The 24,522-nt window shown below is 43.1% G+C and overlaps 1 protein-coding gene across 7 annotated transcripts in view; it reads right to left on the bottom strand.

Annotated features, from left to right (window-relative positions):
• The window catches only part of Mprip (myosin phosphatase Rho interacting protein), a 122,959-nt gene that overhangs the window by 78,208 nt on the left and 20,229 nt on the right, over window positions 1-24,522 (bottom strand). For all 7 annotated transcript variants that reach the window (XM_029546009.1, XM_029546006.1, XM_029546010.1 and 4 more), the window contains exons 2-3: window positions 7,057-7,134; window positions 6,245-6,310 (exon numbers count right to left, since the gene is read on the bottom strand). In XM_029546009.1, the coding sequence (XP_029401869.1) occupies window positions 6,245-6,310; window positions 7,057-7,134 (144 nt within the window). The remainder of the gene's footprint in view (window positions 1-6,244; window positions 6,311-7,056; window positions 7,135-24,522) is intronic.

Below are 24,522 nucleotides of genomic sequence, written 5' to 3'. Positions count from 1 at the left end.
GTCCTGGAACTCACTCTGTAGACCAGGCTGGCCTCGAACTCAGAAATCCACCTGCCTCTGCCTCCCAAGTGCTGGGATTAAAGGCGTGCACCACCATGCCCGGCTCCACCCACACTCTTAAAAGCAGTGGTCAGGTCACACTGCATCTTTTCCATATTTCCCCAGCAAAAACTAACAAAGTCATAAACTGTCCCCACTACCCCAATCACCTGCACACCACTCTAAAACCTAGAAGGACAGGAAAAGGGCCAGGCAGATAGCACCATAGTGCCCAGAAGCACTGAGAGGGAACTGCAAGCTCTCTAAAGGAGAGATGGGTAACTAGGGAATTTAATTATGATCTAACTTAGGTGGATAGCTACTACTGTTTTTCTGCCTTTTCTTCCACACCTATAGAACTGAGGTGGGAAATATAGCCACTGGATGGTCCTTAAGACAGAAAGGGAACTCACTGGGTTCTTCAGGTCATCAATCTTTCAGCACAGTCTGAAACTTGAAAGCCCACCTCACCACATAGGTGCACTGTTAGGAACACCCTCTCATGCAGGACCAGTCAGTCATCCAGTACTAACTGTCCTGAAGGGAATGCCCAGAGGTCCAAGAGTTCTCGATGCTTCAGCAAGTATCCTGAGGATAAGGGACACCAGGAGGAGGGAATATAGTCTGATTCAGAGGATCTGTCTTCTCTCTCAGCATTAGTGGTCTACCTACATACAATGACTTGAGCCCTTATAGCTGGCCATGCCTGCCCACCTTACTAACCCTGCCCTCTCTTCTCTAATTTCTTCCCTCTTTAAGGTATTCATTTAAGACTCCCATAGTAGAAGGACATCTATGAGGGAGCTTTGTAACACTGCAACAAAATTCTTGATATGGGCTACTTTTTTTTTTTTTAATTTAATTTTTGTGTGTGGTAGTGTGGTAGTCAAAGGACCTTGCTTTCATCTTGTTTGAGACAGGGTCTCTTTTTTTCCTCCCACTGTACTGCATATTTCAGGCTCACTGGCTCCAACTCAATATGAGATGCTAGAATTACAGGCAGTAACCATTATATCTAGCTTTTCTGTGAGATCTAAACACAGGCTGTCAGGCTTGTATGGCAAGCCTTTTACCTATCTTGCTGGCTTCTTAAGTAGACAAAGTTTGCTTGGACTCAGTTCTCAAGGTTTATTAATTTGGCCTCTGGTGAAGATAGTATAATACATCATGGTAGGAATGTGAGGGTGGTGATTTGAGTAGACACTCTCCCCTCTGCCCCACCAAGACTCATGTATGGGAATGTTTGGCCCATACGGAGTGGCCTCGTTGGGGTAGGTGTGGCCTTGTTGGAGGAAGTGTGTCAGTGTGGGGTGGCCTTTGAGGTCTCCCGTGCTCAAGCTGCCTATCCCTTTGTGGAACAGTCTCCTTCTGCTGCCTGTGGATCAAGATGTCGGACTTTTAGCTCTGTCTTCAGCATGTCTGTCTGCACTCTGCCATGTCCTGCCATGATGATGTTGGAATAAATCTCTGAAACTATAAGCCAGCCTCAATTAAATGTTTTCTTTTTAAGAGTTGTCATGGTCATGGTGTCTCTTTTCAGCAATAAACCCCTAACTAAAATAATGTGTTAAGGGCCAGTGGTCACATCTCTAAGATGCAGAAATCAAAGCCCGACAATCTCTTTGGTAGCCATATTCTAATGACCTAAAATTGACCACTGGTCCCACCTCTTAAAGATCTTTGGCCTGCATCTCTTAAAAACAGGAAAACAGGAAAAAAAAAAAAAAAAGTCCACTTACACAAAGTCTGAGATCTGAAATGAAAAACATGGTACAAAAATCTGAAATGAAAAACACGGTACAAAATTGCCTTCAGGCTCAGTGTATGAGGTATAGATAGGTGAAACATAAATGATTTTTCTGTTTAGACTTGGCTATTATCCCCAAGATATCAAATAATATTTACACAAATACCCCAGAATGTAAAAAAAAAAAAAAAATCTAAAATCCTAACCACTACCTGCCCCAAACATTTCTGGTAAGGGATGGTAATTTGTACGAGGCTCATGATAGACACAGGCTGAAACACAAGAGAATGGAGCTAAGGGTCAGGTCTTAATGGCAACAATTTCTATTGAAAAGGTGATCTCATGCACTTGCATAGTGATGGCTGCATGTGTGAGCACCCACTGCCACCTTACTTGCTTTGTGTTACGTGCTCAGAATAGTGAGCTATATGTATGGTATGTGTATTTTACCACAACACAATACAACAAAGCATGGGGCCATCTGTTTGCCTTACTTGTATTCAGGCAAAGTAAGAGATCAGGCCCATTACAGGGGCCAGAACCTCCTGCCAAATGCCAGGCAACCCTGTAGACGTGTAGCAGTTCCTGTAAGACATGAAGCAAAACCCAAAGGACGGCATCAGTGGGCTTTCTAGGCGCCTTGCTTGTCCTCCCCTGAAAAACAGTAAACCTAGCCTCTCCAGGCTCCACCATGCCCCTCACCTCAACACACACTCTGGAAGCTTCTCTTCTTTTTAAGGGAATTCTGCCTCACCTCCACAGCTACCACTCACACATTACTTGGGAATATGGAGATAGAAACCTATCCCCCCAAAGGAAAAGAGATTCTCAAAAGTAAATGGCATTTTAGCTATGCCTGGAATAGTAAGACCAGGGAGCCAGCCAGAATCTCAAGGCACCCAGAGATAGTACCACTACCCACCTCCTGAAGGCACCACTCAGAGATAGTACCACTACCCACCTCCTGAAGGCACACTGTAACCATCAGACAGTCACCTGTTTCTTCACAGTCCTTCACCATTTCTCAAGTTTTCTGGACATCATCATTTCCCCTTTTTACAGAGGCTAGTCAAAGCCACCACATTCATGACTATTCTGGGACCACACTAACCCATCTTTCTCTCCAGTTCACAACAATAGTGAGCCCCAACTCCATGCATCATGTTATGCCTGGTCCACTGAACCCTACCCAGACAACATGGGAAGAAACCAAGAATTATCGAGACCTCCAACCACAGGGGGAAACCATAGTCTAGCTGGTAAGAAAGTATTTAAAAGACGGGAAAGGGTAGTATAATATATAACAGGGAAACAACAATTTGAAACAGACTGTGACTGTGTTAAGGGAGGAAATACAACTCAATCTTACAGTCAGTCAAGCTGGGAAGGGCAGGCTACCAGTGAGGGCTGGAGTTTATTCAGGTATAAGAGGAGGATCTGAAGCCATCATAGACTATTCAAAGATGTTGCTTTTGGATAAAAGCACCCAGATGGAGATGTTTCATAAGCATGTAAAAGCCATAGGAAATATAGATGTGTTCTGTGAGTGACTCCCACAGGAACCCCTCAAGATGAAAAAAAGCTGTAAGATAACCCTAGCCTGCCATCTACTCCAGGAAACAAGTAGGTGAGTCCCGTGTCCTGTGCTAATAGCAAATGAAACGATTTTAAGTTAGCAAAAAAAATTAAGTAAGTCAACAGTCAAATCAAAGTTTCTTATTCTGGGCACTAACAGACTTTAAGGTGATTCTTCTTTGTTGTGAAGATGTCTTATGCATCCTCAGCCTCTCACTGGAATACACCAAGATATCTCTGCTCTAGTTGTTTCAATCAAAGATGGCATGCACATTAAGCACATAGCCTTGAGGTACACTAACTCTACTTAAGACCTTGTTCAGAAAGAACACAAGGGAAAACTTCTGGGCTGGGGCTCAGCAGCATGAGCAAGCAATGGACTCAGAACCCTGTCCATCCAAACGGGCAGAAGATAAAGTGGGAGAGGACATCTCTCCTTGTCCCAGGGAATAGTTACAAAGGGTAACCCTGACAGAATGCAGACCAGAGGGCATGGGTAAGCTCCTGTCACCCTCAGTCCCCAGAAGAGCACTCATGCGACTCCTTTCCCAACATCTACTGAAATGGCCTTTTCCTTCCTAGCCTCGACCCTGACTAACTCCTGCAGCTTCGTCTTCACCCTGATGGCCTCCTTTGTAGCTTTCTTTTATGTGAGCTTCCTGATGCAACATGGAAACTTACAAGCCCAAAGTGACACTTTAGACACATTTCAACATGGCTGCCACTGCAGGTTTGGTCACTTCCTTCTCAGAGGTACTAGCTATGTACATGACCCATATGTGTGTACTGCCCAGTCTGACAGAATCACATCAACTGACTACATTCGTAGTCTTTCAGCTCCAAGGCCATGTGTTAGAAATGACCCATGCACAATAATGTTCAGACCTGGATGTCCCACCAAGTCTTTTCCTTTTTTGTTTCTCACAGTCATCTTTGCCTTAGCCACATCCTGTATGCTGATCCCCCCCCCCCCCAATTTGATACAAGGTAGAGTCACCTGAGAAGAGGGAGGGAACCACTTCTCCATCAAACTGGCCTGTGCGCAAGTCTGTGGGGGCATTTTCTTAATTAATGATTAATGTGGAAGAACCCAGCTCACTGTGGGCAGTGCCACCCTGGCAGGTGGTCTTTGACTGTATAAAAGAGAAAACTGGCATCAAGGCAATAAGCAGTGTTTCTCATTGATCTCTGCTTTAGTTCCTACCTCCAGGTTCTGGCCCTGATTAACTTCCTTGTTTGTTTTCCCTCAACGGTGGACTATGACCAATACCTACAGCCAAATAAACCCTTTTTCCCTAAGTTGTTTTTGATCATGGTCTTCATTGCATCAACAGAAAGCAAACTAATATATCCAGGTTGCTGGGAGATACTATGGACCACAAGGTGTCAGCACATCTGGCTCAACTCTCAGTGACTGACAGGAGGAGTTTAGAAGCAGCAGCAGCAGCAGTCTGTGCTGGTACCCAAACCAAACAAATGGAATAATGAATTCTTCTGGATTTTAGCTGAACCTAAATAAAAACCCTGGTGCTGATTCTCAAATGTTCATGCCTTGAGCTCAACGAGAATATAATCCAGTGACCTCTGAAGGTTTTAACACTTTTAACTCGTTATAGGACTCAAGAATAGGCCTTATGGGAGATTAACTCCTATCCCAGAGCTGCTGCTAATGTAGCAGCCAAGACAGAAGGAAACCAAGAGCAGAGTAGAGTCTGCACTGCATGTCTCCTAAGCTGAGAGAAAGAAGAGCATCACGTGTATCTACCTGTTCTTGTCCCTAGCTGGGTTGCTGTCCGTGCTCACTTCAAACCACTCTGCCTCACAGATGGCTCTTCAGCAAAACCTCTGTGGTTCATCAAAAAGAATGATGGGGAGAAAAATCTTAAGGAACCAATGAGTTGACATACTGTGCAAAGTGTGTGTGGAGGGTGGGGGCAACACAGTACTGTGCCACTAATGGTTTCAGATAAGAGGACTCAAATGCCACATCAGAAAGCATAGGGAGAAAGGGGCCTGCTTGGCACACATGAACGCTAATGATCATCTCCAAGCACTAGTGTCCTGACCCTCTGGAAAGTCTCTAGAGACAGTTATTTCACACTTCAGAGTCTTACTGCATCATAGCAAAGAAACTGGCCCTGGGTACAGCAAGTGGGCCAGCAGACTGCAAACACCATGACTAGACTTTCCCAGGTGGCCCTAGTCTTCAGAGGCGCAACAGGTCTCCACCTATGGACTTGCCTACTCAAATTGCAAAGGAAGAAGAATCCAAAGCTTCATTTAAGAGAGAGAAATCTCTTTGAGAGAAAAGGGAGGTGACACAGGTAGAAACAGAAAGAGACCTTCTAGCACTCGGGAGGCAGAGGCAGGTGGATTTCTGAGTTTGAGGCCAGCCTGGTCTACAGAGTGAGTACCAGGGCAGCCAGGGCTAAACAGAGAAACCCTGTCTCGAAAAACCAAAAAAAAAAGACCTTCTATTCTACTTGGCTAAGCTGGGGTTTGGTCTCTGGAGCAAGAGCAGCCAGCAACTGTTCTACCCATGGTATAGGTAGAAAGCTAGGCAGTGGAAGAGCAGAAAGGTGCTCATCTGCTCAGCCCCCTGCTGACACGTAAGACTATCTCATTTTCCCTAATCTTAAACAAAAGTGATTTCCTTCTTCACTGCTTCTTCTCACCAACAACTGGGGTGGGGTAGGGTGGGGGGAAGCCTTGATCTGGGTTTGTAGCACTTTCTACCTAGTACTGCAAGTCCTTTAAAACATTCCAGACTCTTAAACAGAAGCCTTAGTAAGGCTGCACTCAAGCATGATTTGGTCAGCAGTTGCACAGCAGAGGAGCCTGGGGAAGACCAGGGCCAGGACCAAGAACAGTAAGGATACTTACCATCTCATCCAGGGCATATCGCAAGAGGCCATGCTCATAAAGGATAAAGAATCGTCGCTGCCATTTCTGCAACAGAGCACAGAGTTGGGGGTCAGGTACCCTGTCCCTGGGTCTCAGTTGGCAAAACCCCAATATCTAACTCAGAATTTAAGGAATGCTGGCTCTAAGGCTTCAACTTCTGGGGCAGATGGTAGGAGGAGAGATATTGGAAACATAAGTGCAGTGATTTATCAGCCAGGTGTGGTCAGGAGATGGCCTAATACAAGTGACAGGTGTTTCCATATGCCCAATGGAGTCTTAAAAGCTGGAGCTTTCTTTAGGAATAGAAACTGTATATGGTCACTTTTCTATATTGTTACTGGCAGCCAGTACAGTTTTCATAGAATGTTTGTCGATTTATATATTCTGGAATAACCTAGGGTTACAGGGAGACTGACAGTATCACTTCCAAGAAAGTCTGGGAAACGGTATGTAATGGATTGATCTTGTGATTTCTAAGGGACAGGGACCAGCAGCCAAAGCTTGAGGAATTAAACAGCAGTGGAATGAGCTAACAAAAATCAAACAGAGAACAACCCCAACATAGGCCAGGCCTCCAGGGGTGTTACCATAGTCAAATGCCATTGACTCTATATATACATAAGCAGAACTTTCTGAGACCTCGGAGTTCACAAAACGTTGGATCCGTGCTGACTCTGTTCCTCAGGTTCCAGTGTTTACCTCCTGTCTCCCTCCCTAACTTTACCACTTCACTCTCAAATGGACCTCCTTCTGGTTCTTCCCATTCCAAGAATACTCTCTGGTGTTCTTACCCGTGACCGGTGCACTGGGTTGTCAAAGTCAGTGCCATCTGGAGCCAGGAGCAGCCAGCCACCATAAATGGGTTTTGCCTTGAAGAGAAAAAGGATGGCAGATCTTCAGTATCACTGAACCAAAGGACAAGAGAGCAGGCCAAGTTAACAAACAGAATGTCATCTCCTATTCCCCAACACAGGCTAAGTATTTAGAACAGATGCCCAGTTTAAAAGGTCTCAGGATTCCCCATCTGTGGTATGCTTAGGGAAACACAGAACCCTGAGGGCATGAAAACCTACAAAGCAAAAGAACTCTTACAGACTCGTGCCTCTCTCAAGTTCTAACAAACACACCAAGATAGGAAGGGGAGACATTTTATTTGATGAATGTACCATACTGAGTGCCAGGAATCAAGTGTAAACAACACAGCTCCACCCCCTTCCCCATCCTGAAGACAGAAAGCAGAGCCTGGTAGAGATCAAATTTGGCACTGACCTAAGATTCATCTTAGGTACCACCAAGGGCAATGAAACCTCTGGGCTTCAACTTGAGCAGTTGAAGAGCAGAATATCAACGGTTCAACCTCATGAAGTTTCTGTGATAATACATGTGAAAACCAGAACAGAAACCAGGTGACATGGCTCATGCCTATAATCTCAGCACTGGGGAGGCTGAGGCAGGAGGATCACCATGAGTTCCAGGTCAGCCTGAGCTGCAGAAGGAGACTGTTTCAACAAAATTAGCTAGTACAACAAGAGGCAAATGTTGCAGCTGGAAAACAGCCTGGCAGTTTGGGAAAGGCTGAACACACAGATGAGCTACTCTGAGTCCCAGCAGTTCCACTGGTAGATAACATACACGTGAGAGAAGTCCACAAATGGAAACAGGCCCTGCAACATCCTAAGAACACTGCTCCCAGTTATCCAAAGGTGCTAACAACTGAAAGGCCCACAAACAGATAAAGAGCTGAAAGATCTATAGTCTGCCCACATAATGACTGCACAGCATGGCAGAGTCAGGTTCTGATGCACACAAAAGGCATCTGAACCTCTAGAGCACTGTATAGTTGAAAGCAAAGACACAAGACCTACATATTACAGAAGCCTGTTCACATGAACTATCTGAAAAGGTAAATCCATAGGGCACAAAGTAGATGAAATGGTTGCCCAGGTGCCAGGGGAAAAGGCACTGGGAGACCCCCTCATCCTACCCCATTTAGCTGTGGAATCTATTACTCGAGAGAGGGCAGTTTGCTTGCTGGAGTTAGTCACATGGCCTCCAGGCTAAGCCAAGAATACTGCCATTTTTGGACTTCTTTGCAGCGTCCTTAGTGCCCCCAAACTTTGACTTTTCCCCTGAGTAAAGTGGGTGAAAGAGGTGTGAGTTGGATAGGAGCAGCTGCTGGAAGAATGACAGTTCCCTGCTCTGATGAAATGCACGAGGAAGTGTTGGCAGAAGGCCCAAGAACTAAATGGACATTACTAGTGCCCAGCCAGCTGAACACATTTCCTACTCCCCATAAACATGTTGAGTGAATACTGTACGTAGACTGTCCACAGCACAGAAAAATTGGAGCTAGAACCAGAGGATTCCCTGAACCCCATATTATCCTGATCCTACTGGCCACTCTTGGCCTCCATCTTGAGTGGCCCTTACAAACCCTTACCTGTGGGATCTGGTCAACAGGCTACCCACTATGATTGTACAGCATTACTTTCGGTTTACGGCTATAGAACTTTAGAATGACATTATATTAGGAATATCTACATTACATTTCCTAAAGGGAACAATGGTATCTTTAGTAATTGGTGCAAGTATCCTCAAAACCCAGGTTGCCCTGGTTTAAGTTCTCATTGGCACTGTTATTAACTCAACAAACCTCTATCCAGTCCTACTTTGCATGGTCATGGACTACACATACTACAGACCTACTAGTACTTTCTGGGATCGCTAGGAAAGGGCTTCCAGTAAGCACCAGGAAAGCATAGGGCCAGAGTTAAGAATTACGGTTCCAGAAAGAGTTGGTAGGGAAGCTGGTACCTGAAACACTAACAAAGGCAAATCTCAAGGGACAGAGAGTTTATTGGATAGTCTGGAGCTGGGACTAGCCAGGGTCAGCAGACAGTGAAGGATGTAAGTTGTAATGTTGACAACTCCATCTCTAGAAATAACCAACATCACGAAGTTGTAGACTTTAAACATTTTAATTACATGAATTTTGCATCAATCAAGTCAGTCAGTCTTCCTTCCTTCCTTCCCTCCTTTTTTTTCCTTCCTTTCCCTCCCTCCCTCCCTCCCTTCCTTTTTCTTTTGTTCGTCCGTCCATCCGTTCGTTCGTTTTTTTGAGACAGGGTTTTTCCATGGAGCCTTGGAACTCACTCTGTAGGCTAGGATGGCCTCTAACTCAATAAAGCCATATTTAAAAGCACGCAAAAAGAGTACTCACATCCTCGTGTAGGGTCTAACTCAGTGAATTGTCCCCCTTCCTCTTCCCCACCCTCCCTATCTATGCCTTTACTACAACCCACAAGATCTAGCCCAGGTCCCATAACCAGTGGTCCAGCCTAGACCACTGACTGTACAGCACCCAAGCTCTAGGCTTCTGATGAGTCCTACATCCTATATGTCCCTGTCTAATGTAACCACCCTCCCCTGTTGCTAAAGTCAACCTCTAGGTTTCCCAGGAGTCATCCTACCTATAACCACCTACAAGTGGTTCCTGTGCCACTTGCAATCACCCAACTTGGTATCAAGACCTCCCCTTAAGCCAGGCGTGGTGGCACATGCCTTTAATCCCAGCACTTGGGAGGCAGAGGCAAGCGGATTTCTGAGTTTGAGGCCAGCCTGGTCTACAAAGTGAGTTCCAGGACAGCCAGGACTATACAGAGAAACCCTGTCTTGAAAAAAACAAAAAACAAAAAACAAAAAACAAAACACAAAAAACAAAAACAAAACAAAAAGACCTCCCCTTGATATCCTCAAACATACCTTTTCTACAACCCACCAGATCTAGCCTGGGTCCAACACTCAGTGCACCAGCCTAGTTGGCCTTCCCTGCCTGTACTACAAAAGATCTCTAGGCTTCTGCCAGGACCCTTCCTCAAACCACAGAACACGCCCATGCCATAGCCAACCTTTCCACCCAGGCAGGTCTAGTCCCACCCTCCAGGCTCAGACCAGGAAGCACATTGTGCATACCACCCCAGTCCCCGCCCCTACCCCCACCTCCCCACCCCCCACCCCCGGTCCACCTGACTTTATCCCGCCCAAGCCATTTCTGATCTTTAGGCCCAAACCATCTAAATATCTTCCCTTTTGCCTCAAACCTGCTTTGTCCATAACAGACTCAGAACTAACAAAAGAAGTCTGTGTGCACAAATCTCATCACAAAAATACCAACAATATGAAAGATTATGCCAGTACCTTCTCTCTAAATCCTACAAACCCTACAGGAATCACCCAAATGAAATACAAGATACAGAATTAAAAAAAAATTATAAACTTCATCAAAGAATTCAAGGAGTTTGAAGAAGACAAAAATAAACAACTTGATATTAAGGAAAATGTTTAAGGTTATTCTTCTCATTGATAGCCAAGAAAACACAAAAACACCTTATATTTTAAAACAGGCACCATGTTAGAGTAAAGAAGGATAGATAAAAATACTTTATCAAATGGGATCGGAAGCAAGCCAAGTGCCATTATATTAATTTATGAGAAGCAGACTTCACACTAAAACTAATCAGAAGAGAGAAAGGTACATTTCATTCTAATCAAGGGAACAACTACTCAGAACGACATTACATCTTAAACATATATGCATCAAATTCTGATGCTCCAAATTTCATTAAAAATCTATTACCGGGTTTAGAGACACATACTAATACTCATTAATAGTGAGTACTCCATTTCAATATGCCATTTTCTCTAACAGATGGGTCATCTGGACAAAAAATAAAGATAAAACATCAGAATTAACTGATATGTTGAATAGAATTTAACAGGTATCTAGAGAAAATTAAACCCAAATACCAAATACACTATCTTTTTTTTTTTTTTTTAAGATTTATTATATGTAAGTACACTGTAGCTGTCTTCAGACACACCAGAAGAGGAAGTCAGATCTTGTTAAAGATGGCTGTGAGCCACCATGTGGTTGCTGGGATTTGAACTCCTTCGGAAGAACAGTCAGTGCTCTTAACTGCAGAGCCATCTCTCCAGCCCGCCTCCCCAGTACACATTCTATTTAGCAGAACATGGAGGCTTTCTAAACCAGACTACATCCTGAGACATGAAACAAATCTTTATGAATTACAACAGACTGGACTCACTCCTTGTATGCTATCTTGCCACAATGCAATAGAAATTAAAATTGGCAGCAAACAAATCTCTAGTGAACACACATGTTCATGGAGATGAAGCAACTCATTACTGAGTGATGAATGGGTCAAACAGAAATCAAGACATAAAGGAAAGTCCTAAAACTAAATGAAAATGTAAACACAATACAGTAAAACCTCTGGGACATATTGTACTATATGGTAAATTTATAAATCTAAGTGCCTACATTAAAAAATCTGAAAGATACCAGGTGGTCATAGCGCACATCTTTAATCCCAGAGCTTGGGAGGCAGAGGCAGGCAGATCTCTGTCCAGCCTGGTCTACAGAGTGAGTTCTAGGACAGCCAAGAATACAGAAAGAAGCCATGTCTCAAAGAAAAAAAAATAATAAAGAAAGAAAGAAAGAAAAAAAAACCCACCAAACCAACCAAACAACCAATCCATTGGTAGCAAGAAATATGAAAATCAGAGCAGAAATCAATGCCATAAAAACAAAGAAAACTACCATCCAGGATCTGAAAATGGAAGTTTTCTTTGTTTTTATGGCATTGATTTCTGCTCTGATTTTCATATTTCTTGCTACCAATTAGATTGGTTGTTTGGTTGGTTTGGTGGGTTGTGAGGCTATGCCAGTGCCTGGCAAACACAGAAGTGGATGCTCACAGTCAGCTATTGGATGGAACACAGGGCCCCCAATGGAGGAGCTAGAGAAATTACCCAAGGAGCTGAAGGGGTCTGCAACCCTATAGGTGGAACAACCATATGAACTAACCAGTACCCCCAGAGCTCGAGTCTCTAGCTGCATATGTAGCAGAAGATGACCTAGTCAGTCATCATTGGGAAGAGAGGCCCCTTGGTCTTGTAAACTTTATATGCCCCATACAAGGGAACGCCAGGGCCAAGAAGTGGGAGTGGGTGGGTAGGGAGCAGGCAGGGGGAGGGGGTATAGGGGACTTTGGGATAGCATTGAAATGTAAATGAAGAAAATGATAAAAAAATTTTAAACATAACAAAGAAAACAATATAAAGAATCAATGACTCTAAGAGCTGGTTCTGACAAGATAAATAAAATAATCAACAGACCCTTGGCCCAACTAGCCAAAGGAAAGAGAGGTCCCAAATTAACATAATCAGAAATGGACAGGGAAACATCAGACACCAAGGAAATTCAGAATACTATAAGGGCATATTTTAAAAACCTGTACTCTATTAAACTGGAAAACCTAAAATAGACAGATTTTTTAGATTCAAACAGTCTACAAAACTTAAACCATGAAGTCAAGACCTTAAACAGACCCACAACAAATGAGGACAATTAAACAATAATAAAAAGCCTTCTCACTTTTTTTTTTTAAAGGGGGGGTTGGAAAAAGAAAAAAATCTAGAATTCTACAAGATTTTCAAAGATCTACAGCTGTTTTTAAAGCTATTCAAACAAAGAAACGAAACATAAGGGACATCCTAAATCTCTTCAATGAAGTCAGTATCACTCCAATACCTAACCCTGGAAAACACAGTAACAGAGAAAGAAAATGACAGGCCACTGTCCCCAAAGAGCTTACTTACACACACACACACACACACACACACACACACACGCACGCACGCACGCACGCACGCACACACACACGCACACGCACACGCGTACACACACACACACACGCACACGCGCGTGCACACACACACGCACACACACGCATACACACAATTCTTTCAAACAGATTGTCCATCATAACCAAATTGATTTTATCATTGAAATGCAGCAATAATTGAACATATACAAGTCAGTAAATGCACTAAACTAGATAAGTGGATTTAAAGAAAGAATTTACATGATTATCTCAATATATGAAGTTAACCTTTGACAAAACCTAACATGCCTTGATGATAGAAATTCTGGAGAACATAGAGCTACAAGGAACATACATCAACACAATGAATGCTATCTACCACCCACAGTCAATACCATCCTCAACCAGCAGTTCTCAACCTGGGTGGTAACCCTTTTGGGGATCCAATGTTTCTTTTGCAGAGGTCACCTAACACCATAGGAAAACACAGATATTTACATTACACTCATAACAGTAGCAAAATTATAGTTATGACGTAGCAACAATAATAATTTTATGGTCAGAGTCACCACAACATGAGGAACTGTATTAAAGGTTTGCACATTAGGAAGGTTGAGAACCACTGTCCTAAGTGAAGAGAGGCTTGAAGCAATCCCACTGAAGTCAGGAATGAACAGGGATGCCCACCATCCCCACTCCTTTTGAACACTGTGCTTGAGGCACTAACTGGGCAATAAGGCAAGAGAAGGAAATTAAAGGGATACACATAAGGAAAGAAGTCTAGCTGTCCCTATTTACAGATATGATACTATATATACACATATATACAGAGATCCCAAAAATTCTACCAGAATTCTTATAGGTATGATAAAGAAATTCAGCAATGTGGAAGGATACAGAATCACCTTATACAAATGAGTAGCTTTTGTATACATCACCAACGAACATACAGAGGAGATCATAGGTACACCCACATTCACAATAGCCTCAAAGAAAATAAAACATCTAGAAACAAACCTAACCAAGGAAGTAAAGGACATCTACAATAAAAACTTTTAAAACTCTGAAGGATAAAGACACGAGGAAAAAGCCTCATGTTTATGGATCGATAGACATGACACTGTGAAAAAAAGATGACAAATTTACCTGAAGCTAGTCTCAAATTCAATACCATCCCAATCAAAATCCTCATCCCAGGTAGAGATGACTCAGCAGTTAAAAGCACTGACTGCTCTTCCAGAGGTCCTGAGTTCAATTCCCAGCAACCACATGCTAGCCCTCTTTTTGTGTGTCTGAAAACAGCTACAGTGTACTCCCATACATAAAATAAATAAATACATCTTTTTTTTTTTAAATTCCTATCTCATCTTCACAGAAGCAGAAAGAAACTATCCTAAAATTCATATGGAACCACAAAGAACCAGACAGTCCAAACAATCCTAAACAAAAAGAACAATGCTGGAGGGACTGCCAGTCCAAATTCTGAAACATATTACAAAACCACAGTGTAAATAATAGTGTGGTAATGACATGAAACAGACACACAGACCAATGAAATAAAAATCAAAGATTCAGACATAAATACATGTAACTTCAGCCATGTAATATTTGACAAAGACACCAAAAACATGCTGGATAGAAGAAAACATCTTCAGTAAATGATACTGAATGTTGACATGCAAAAGAATGAAATTATACCTGTATCTATCACCTTGAGCAAAAACCACATGGATTAAAGACACCAAAATGGCTAGAAGGAAACACAGGCAGTGCCCTCATGATATAGGTGCAGGAAAAGACTTTCTGACTAGCACTCCATTAATTCAAGAATTAGAGCCATCAGCTGACAAGTGGGATTTCCTAAGAAGCTTCTGCACAGCTAAAGAACAATCAGCAGGGCGAAGAGGAAACCAACAAAACGGGAGAGAATCTCTGCCACCTATACATTTGACAGAGAATTAATAATCACACTATATAAAGACTCAAAAAACACTGAATCAAAAAAAAAAAAAAAAGAATGAACAAAAAGCCCCACAAATGACACATTACAAAAACGGTTTTAACCTTAACAGAGAGTTCTCAAAGAAGGGAAAAAATGGTTCCCTAGTAATTACAAAAATGCAAATCAAAACAACTTTGAGATTTTTATCTTACTCCATAGTCAGAATGATAACAATCAATGGAACAACTGAAAAGAAATGCTGGAGATGTGGGGGAAAGGGAACCCTCATTCACTCACTTTTGGTGGTACTGCAAACTAGTACATCCACTAGTCTGCAGTGTGAAGAATTCCCAAAAGCTAGTAGTAGCTCTATCATATAACTCTCCCATACCACTTGATGGCATATATGCCGAAAGGACTCAACATCCTTGAGATGTTCATTGTTGCTCTATGTACAACTGTTAAGAATGGAAACATAGGGGGCTGGTGAGATGGCTCAGCAGGTAAGAGCACCTGACTGCTCTTCCAAAGGTGCAGAGTTCAAATCCCAGCAACCATATGGTGGCTCACAACCATCCTTAATGAGATCTGATTCCCTCTTCTGGAGTGTCAGCTGTAAGTACAGCTACAGTGTACTTACATATAATAAATAAATAAATCTAAAAAAAAAAAAAAAAAAGAATGGAAACATAGGAAAAGTCCTTCACCTTGCAAATGGATAAAGAAAATGTGCTATATATACAATGAAATGCCATTTGGCAGTAAAGAAAAATAAAAACTTGAACTTTACAGGTAAATGAATGAAACTAGAAAATGTCATATTGAGTGAAATATCCCAGGCCCAGAAAACACACACACTTTATGTTCCCTCTCTGGGGGTTCACAGTTCAAATCTTAACACATGAGTACATAGCCTGCAGTTAACTGCAGATACTGGGAAAGGAAACGGAGTCTATTGCCAAGAAAGTTCAGGAACAAAAGAGAGGGAAGTAGCAGGGTTCAAGTAATCTAATCTGAGAAATGGGAAGAGGGGGTACTTGAAGGAGAGAAAGGGAGGTAAATACAGAGGAGGGAGAATTGGGGATACCAGAATACAAGTGATCTGACAGAAGAAGAGGGAGACTTTAGGGAGAGGGAAGGGAGGTAAATACAGAAAGAGGTGGATGAAATGATAACAATGTCCAAAAAAGTCATAAGGAATCAAACTATTGTCTACTTACCTCAAAAAACCTATTAATACACATCATTCTGTGTATAAATATAAATATATAATCTTAATAATTTTTTCTCACCTTTGCTGACAGTATTCCCTCCAAGAGCCAAAGACCCACCTAATTAAAAACAAACAAACAACAACAACGACAAAACCAAAAACAAATAAATACCAGACACGAGAAGCCCTCTTGCATGGTACTAGAAGGTGCTATGAATGTTTCTGGAGAAGGGAGCAACCAACAGTCCTACTCAGCTATGATGTCTATGAACCACATCAACTACCAGAATGCACCACAACCCTTTGTAGTAGTGGCAAACGGACCTTGGTGATAACCAACAGCACTCTCTAAGTACACTTAAGACCTGCTCAACAGGAAGGAAACTATACCTGGTGTTGGAAACTCAGCTAACTGCCCAGAGCTAGTGAAGTCATGCACACTAGAGGAGAACCTACAACCACAACTTTCTAAAACAGCGTAATACCTAACTACAACTTTTAATACGTAACTACAAATTTTAAGTTGTTCCTTGATACCCACAGACATGTTGAGTTCACCCTACGCCTCCTTGTAACAGACAGAGACCACCTCAGGAAAGTGCAATCCAAGTGCAGAGTTGTTGAGCCCATTCCAATGGATATATCTATAAAACACTCTTATCTTGTACCTAAGTAAAGCTCAGGGAACACTATAGAAGAAGTGGAAATATTCTAAGAGCAAGGGGATCAGGGAGTTTGTGTGAGATGCTATCCCCCAGTAATGTCAAAAGCTACAACCATAAAGCCTCAACAGCATGGCTGCGTAAGCATGACATTGACAAGAACATAGTAACACACATGTCAAAGTGGATGGCTATGAGGCCTCACCCTACACAAAAGAACCACAGGCAACTGGAGTGCTGAGAATGAAAGAAACAGACTCACCAAATGGTCAGCCCCAAGAACACACACACACACACACACACACACACACACACACACACACGTAATATTATAAAGACTAAGCAGGTTCTATTTAGAAATAACTATGCAAATACATATATGCATATAATAACAAAAAAGAGGCCATGAAATTGAAGAAAGCAAGAATATATGGGGGCACTGAGTGAGGAAAGGGAAGGGAGACATACTGTAATTATATTATAATTTCAAAAATTAAAATAAAAAATGTGTAAACCTGACAACTTGTGTCCAATCCAAGTCCCAAAATAGTCTGGGTCTTGCCTCCACATATATGCCACAGCATGCAAATACCTGCATAATATGTGTGTCTCTCTTGCCACAAGCACATGCACACACATTCCTCAGGCTTAACTACAAAGCAAGACTGCATCAAAACAATCATTCAACAAGAACTAAGTCTGGTACTCCACACTGCAAGCATCTGAGAAAACCATGTTCTCTTTCCCACCCGGCAGGAGAAGTCAGGCCTCTGCAGGGGCTGTGTTTTCAAGGGACTTTGCCCCAGTGAGGGATAGAGGATAAAGGTCCCATGGGCTATAATTTGTACCCCGGATCTACGATTTGTAGAAGGAGTTGGGGTGGGCCAGATGAGCAAGAGAGCAAATACCCTAGGCTAAGCTGGCCCTGTGCAGAGTGGCGGACAGCCCTGATCTGATCCCAACAGGAACCTGTCATTAGGAACCTGAAAGGCAAGCCACACAGGGCAAAAGTCATCAGACAATGCAGAACCATCTATAGAAACAAAGACACAAAGGAAGCAGCCATCCCTTGCAAGTGTTGCTGGAAGCCGGGAGTGGTGGCGCACACCTTTAATCCCAGCACTCAAGAGGCAGAGGCAGGCGGATTTCTGAGTTCGAGGCCAGCCTGGTCTACAGAGTGAGTTCCAGGACAGCCAGGACTACACAGAGAAACCCTGCCTCGAAAAAACCAAACCAAACCAAAACAACAACAACAACAACAACAACAAAACAAAAACAAAAAAAACCAAACCAACAACAACAAAAAAGCAAGTGTTGCCGGAAGTCATCTTTAACCTTTCAGCTATTCCAACTAAGCACAAAAAGACCCAGAGAAGCACTTCCTCTAGACAGACAGACACACACACACACACACACACAGCTCCTCACACATCCTCATGGCTACCCTTTTCCATAGACAAGCCAGAGGGCCTGCTGCTGTCTCTCCCAGATCCCCTGCCACCCCACAATTTTGTGAAGCCACCTACACCTTAGGATTTCATGTCCCTTCCTCAAGGACTGTCCCTAACCACCTAGTGACTTGCCTCCATCATTAGAACAATGACATGATTCAAAACTAACACATGCCTGTGATTTTATCATATAAGACCCAAGGGATACCACTGTCCCAGTGACTTTTTTTTAACTTACAACAGTACAAACCAAAGACTATTTCTTAGTGGGGATTTGAAGGGGCTACAAGATTAAGCAGTACTCTCTTTCTTACAAAACAACAACAGCAACAACAAAACAGGGTCAGGCTATGTAGCCCAAACTGATCCGAAATGCTGCAATCTTCCACCCTCAGCTTCCCAAGAGCTAGGATTACAGATATGTACTAACATGCTCAGCTTCCAAAGCCTTTAAAAACAGTGGCTCCCAGAAGGTGGTAAGTATGTCTAAAACACTGGAAATTTTCATAATGGAGGTCTTTCTCTTCTATAGATATAGTCTTAAATAATTGGGGGGAGCAATTATTTTAAAAGGAATATTTTTCCTGAATTCTTTGAGAGTAGTCTATTAGTGTAAATGAAGGCTACTGTTTGTTCTTTAAATACTGGTTTTATATCCTGTCATTTAGTTTTTAGGAGATGCTATAGGGTATTTTTTTTTTCAAAGATGTATTTATTTATTATATGTAAGTACACTGTAGCTGTCTTCAGATACTCCAAAAGAGGGCGACAGATCTCATTACAGATGGTTATGAGCCACCATGTGGTTGCTGGGATTTGAACTCAGGACCTACAGAAGAGCAGTCTGTGCTCCTAACTGCTGAACCATCTCTCCAGCTCGCTATAGGGTATTTTAAGTAAAGAATCATGTCATCTGCAAAGAGTGATGGTGTGACTCCTTTCCTTCCTACTGTTACCCTTTATGTCTCTCTTTACAGCCAGGGTCTCAAGCACTAGGAATGAGATGGAAGAGAGTGAATATATTTGTCTTCTTCCCAATTTTAAAAGAAATGCCCTAAGACTCCATTTACTATAACATTTTCTATAGGTTTGTTGTATATAACCTTACTATTTTGAAGTATGTCCTATCTATTCATAAAGTTTCTAGAGCTTCTATCATGAATGCATACTAAACTTTGTCAAATGTCTTTTTATCATTGACTAAAACAATTATGTAGTTTCTTTCCTGAGATTTGTTTATATGGTGCATTACATTTATTGATTTACATATGTCAAACAACCCTTGCCTTTTGGGGATGAAGCCCACCTAGTTATAACATACACTTGCCACTACTAAACCTTTAGGGTTATTGTGTCATGCTGTGGTTCATGGGCATCACAGCTGGGCAGGACTGTTGGTCGCCTACCTCCTTTGGATGCTTACATGGTGCTTCCTGGTCCCATGGAAGCTCGTCCTCTCAGGGAGGAGGCTTTTAGGTCAGCTCCAGCTCAGGGCTCTCTGGGCCTTGTATCTGAAGTGCATGGTGTCTTCAGCAATAGGGACTTAACTTTCACCTCTGGGACATAGTCAAGGGCAATAGCCTGCAATGTTTTAGACAACCCTGACCAACAATTCAAAAAGTTGGCTTCTCATGCTGGTGTTGGGGTTTTTGTTGGGGTCTTTGGCTCTTGGAGGAAGCAATGACAGCCCAGAAAGGAAAAGTTCATCTGAAGTAAAAAAAAATATAGATATAGATATAGATATAGATATTCATACGTACACGGACTCTAAATGCTGCCAAATACATAGAGTAAGTGTGCAGTCATACAACATCACTGATAATCCACGTGGTGGTTTCTTATGAAATAAATAGGAAGCTAGGAATTATACCCCTGTATATTTTACTCCAAAGAAATGGAAGTTGTGACACAAAAGCTTGACACACAAATGATGGCAGCAGAAAAGAAGACCTGCAGAGCAGAAATGGCTGAACAAACTTATGTTGTGTCCCTACTCCATGGGCCACCCGTCGGCAATGGAATGGTTTGATCTACGCCCACACACAATTCTCTGGGCTGCCAGAGATCAAGAGGTGGAAAGAGACTATCCCACAGTGATACGCTGTGAGGTTCCACTCACAAACCTCCCTGAGAATCTAGAGGAAGCTAGACTTGAACTGCTTAGGAGAGGAGCAGACGGGATTGTGGACAAAGATGAAGGCATGGTTGGTATACTGGCTAGTTTTGTGTCAACCTGACACAAGCTGGAGTTATCACAGAGAAGGAGCTTCAGGTGAGGAAATGCCTCCATGAGATCCAGCTGTAAGGCATTTTCTCAATTAGTGATCAAGTGGGGAGAGCCCCTTGCGGGTGGTACCATCCCTGGGCTGGTAGTCTTGGGTTCTATAAGAAAACAAGCTCAGCAAGCCAGTGGAAGCAAGCCAGTAAGTAGCATCCCTCCATGGCCTCTGCATCAGCTCCTGCTTCCTGACCTGCTTGAGTTCCAGTCCTGACTTCCTTCAGTGATGAACAACAGTGTGGAAGCTTAAGCTGAATAAATCCTCTCCTCCCCAACTTGCTTCTTGGTCATGATGTTTGTGCAGGAACAGAAACCCTGACTAAGACAGCTGGGAAGGACTGCAAAGCTCCTACCTACACCAGCCTCAGCAACTTCAGTGACACTGTGTGGTGTCATGGTGGAGGGTGAAGGTATCAGGATCAGCATGTCACCTTATAGCTGCTGGATAACCTACAATGATCTTGGTGTAAAAAGTTTACCTAAATTAAGATTGCTGGACATGGTGACATGTCTTTCATTCCAGCACTCGGGATAGAGAGGTAGTCAGATCTCTGTTGAGTTCCAGGCTACCCAAGTGTACACAGTAAGATCCAGGTCAGCCAGGGATACATTGTGAAGCCATGTCTTAAAACAACAACAACAACAACAACAAAATTAAAAATGCAATGAAGAACTAAAAACTTCAAAAAGCCAAATCTACTGTTTCTAAAAGCTTCCTCCACTGTATCCACACACAGTTGTGGAACACTGGCAAGAACCTGTTAGAGCCCCAGAACCCATGGTTATAGTCAAAAAGGACTCTGCAGTCAATCCTCAAGTCCCTCAGTCCAGAGCTGCATGGTAGCAAGTCTCTTAACCATCTTCCTAGAGCCAATCTTGGTTGAACTAGGAGACCAAATGTGTCCAACCACATCAAATGGGTAGGGCAAAGGGTATAATCTGGTTCATAAAGCACAATTAAGCTACTAAATAAATACTTTTCAAGGCACAGTCTGGCTTCTAGACACTGCCACCCTATCACACAATCAGCCTCAAGGAACCCAGAATGGACAAGTTTGACTCTGGCTTCGAATGGCCTCTCTGGCTTAAAAAGCATGGAGGGAGTACCGTTCGTGACAGGATTCCTACCAGGTTTCCTGGCCCCTAGTACTAACCCTCTCCCTCAGAGGACAAGTGGGCATGGAATGAGGAAGTGGGACTATAAGGGTAGCATCCAAACAATACATGAAGCCACCACTCCCAAGACCTCCAGGTCTGGTGCCCCTCCAAAGGGAAGAAGGGTGACACTGTCCCACTTGCTGCCCCTCAAGACAGCATACCTCTGGGGAACAATATACCTCTGGGGAACAATAAGTCCTATGACTACTTTAGGTCAACTACTTTTGGAGTATATGCTGGGCTGATCCATAATTACAAACTTTCCTTTCCTCCTGCTCTTAAAGAATCCTCTGTTTGCTGGGAGGTGGTGATATATACCTTTAATCCCAGCACTTGTGACATAGAGGCAGGTGGATTTCTGTGAGTTCCAGGCTAGTTCTAGGACAGCCAAGGCTACACAGAGAAACCCCATATTGAAAAACAAAACAAGCCGGGCGTGGTGGCGCATGCCTTTAATCCCAGCACTCGAGGCAGATTTCTGAGTTTGAGACCAGCCTGGTCTACAAAGTGAGTTCTAGGACAGCCAGGGCTATACAGAGAAACCCTGTCTTGAAAAAAAGAAAGGAAAAAAGAAAGAAAGAAAAACAAAACAAAGGAAGAGGAGGAAGAGGAGGACCAACTCCCCTCTGCTCAGCTCCTTTCCACATACTTGAGATTTGGGGCTTACACAGAAGGATGCTCAGGAAGAACTAGCCCTGTAGCAGCACCTGCTTCCTGAGGTCCTATCTCTCAAACCCTACCAGCCCTGCTCCTTCTCTTACAACAGCATCGAAGGAACAGAAACCCAATCCTCCCCTAGCCCAGCCTAGTGCAGAGCTAAGTTCCAGGGGAGGAAAGCAAACACATAGATAGATGATTCCTGGGATAGGTATCTTTCTCTGGTTAGTAACACTATGCCAGAAATGGAACGGTTCCCCAGGCATGTTAGGACTACTACTGATAAGGCCTTCCTGGAATACTGTCAAGCTAGGCTAAACCTCCAATTTTCCCACCCTATGCCCTCAGGGCACAAGGATGATACTGGTCAGCATCCAGTACCAAGAAGACAACACATAGCAGACGAGCTTACAGCAGTGCTGTCTGTGTACAACACGCTGCCAAAGACATGGGAAACACTGGCATTCTCAGACTGCAGCATGTGGCAACATGAGCAAGAAACATGACACTGAGTGCTGCCAGTGCACTCAGAATTCTTCCATGACAGTGAGCTACATACACAACACAAAGCAGAGCAAGGCCCTCTCTGTGATCATCAGAGAGGAACACATTGCCCAAAAGACTCCATGGAAGTACATACACACTACACAACCATTTGTTTTGTGACCCACACCAATACACAGGGCCAGCACTTCTTGCATGGACTGTGTTCCAGTGATTGGTACTCTCTGGAGATATTTGGTAAAACCTCTTAATGGCCTTTCTCAAGAGTCTACTGAAGGAGACTACCGATGGGTAGGATGTGAAGATGCTTATAAAATATGCAAGGATGGATAATGATGGGCCAGATCCTGTGTTCCCAAAGGCCTATGTGTCTTAAAGTCACAGAAAGATGTTATTGGGAGATGATGGAACCTTCAGGTGGTAGGGCCTAGGAGGAATGGTCCTTAGGTCATTGGAAATATGCCCACAAATGGGCAGTGGGATCCTGAGCCCCTCCTTGCTCTGCTTCAATGGTCTGCCCATAAGGGAAGTGGCTGTGCTCCACATGTTCCTGCATGAACTGCTCCCTCATCACAGGTTCTAAACAATGAGAATGTCCAACCATAAGTGAGCTGGAACCTCTAAAGCAGCAAGCCAAAATAAACTCTTATCTTTATAAGTCAAGTGCTTCAGGTATTTTATTACAGTTACGAAACTTGCTGACATAGTCGTCAACAAGGAAACACTATTGAATAATTGCTGGTGCTGGGGTCATGAACAAGTATTTGAGATGTTTTATTAGGGCTTTTTTTTTTTTTTTTTTTTTTTAGTAGTGGTACTGGGCCGGGTGTGGTGGCTCATGCCTTTAATCCCAGCACTTGGGAGGCAGAGGCAGGCCAATTTCTGAGTTCGAGGCCAGCCTGNTCTACAGAGTGAGTTCTAGAACAGCCAGGGCTACACAGAGAAACCCTGTCTTGAAAAACCAAAAAGTAGTGGTACTGGAAATCCAACCTACACTGACAAGCAATTCATCAACTGAGGTACATTTCTAACCCCGATTCTTGTTACATCCCCCCCCCCCTTTTTTTAAAGATGCCACATGAATACTAGAACACAGTACCTATTGAGTTGTTGTTGGTTTTGTTTTGTTTTTTGAGACAGGGTCTCACTACTTGGTCCTGGTGGCCTGAAATTCACTATGAATACACAAACTAGCCTCAAACCCACAGATATCTGCCTGCCTTTTCTTGTTGAGTGATAGGATTAAAGGTGTGTTAGCACCATGCCTGGCTTTTCAATATCATTTAAAGGAAAGAAAAGAATGTCAAAGAGAGTGGGTAATTCCTGGTGATGGTTGAGAAACTCCAGTACTCTCTCTACAGACAAAGGCTGACAGCTTTGGTTACACTAGGGTCCTGGCCAGAAAGGCCCAAGATCAACCCTGGCTCCATGACTTCCTCACTGTGTGGCAGACGGCAAGGCAGAATCTCAGTAGAGTTCAGTTTCATCTCTAATAGCACAGATACAAAGATAAGCACACTCTTTCAATACCTTTAGCATTTCAAGTGTACATCCATGTATAGGTCAGAAGACAGCTTGAGGGCTGGTGAGATGGCTCAGAGGGTAAGAGCACCCAACTGCTCTTCCAAAGGTGCAGAGTTCAAATCCCAGCAACCACATGGTGGCTCACAACCATCCTTAACAAGATCTGACTCCCTCTTCTGGAG

This window comes from Mus pahari, chromosome 14 (assembly GCF_900095145.1).
Source record: "Mus pahari chromosome 14, PAHARI_EIJ_v1.1, whole genome shotgun sequence".
In the NCBI taxonomy this organism is placed as follows: domain Eukaryota; kingdom Metazoa; phylum Chordata; class Mammalia; order Rodentia; family Muridae; genus Mus; species Mus pahari.
Note: the sequence above shows the minus strand (reverse complement) of the source record. Positions and strands in the feature narration are given on the sequence as shown.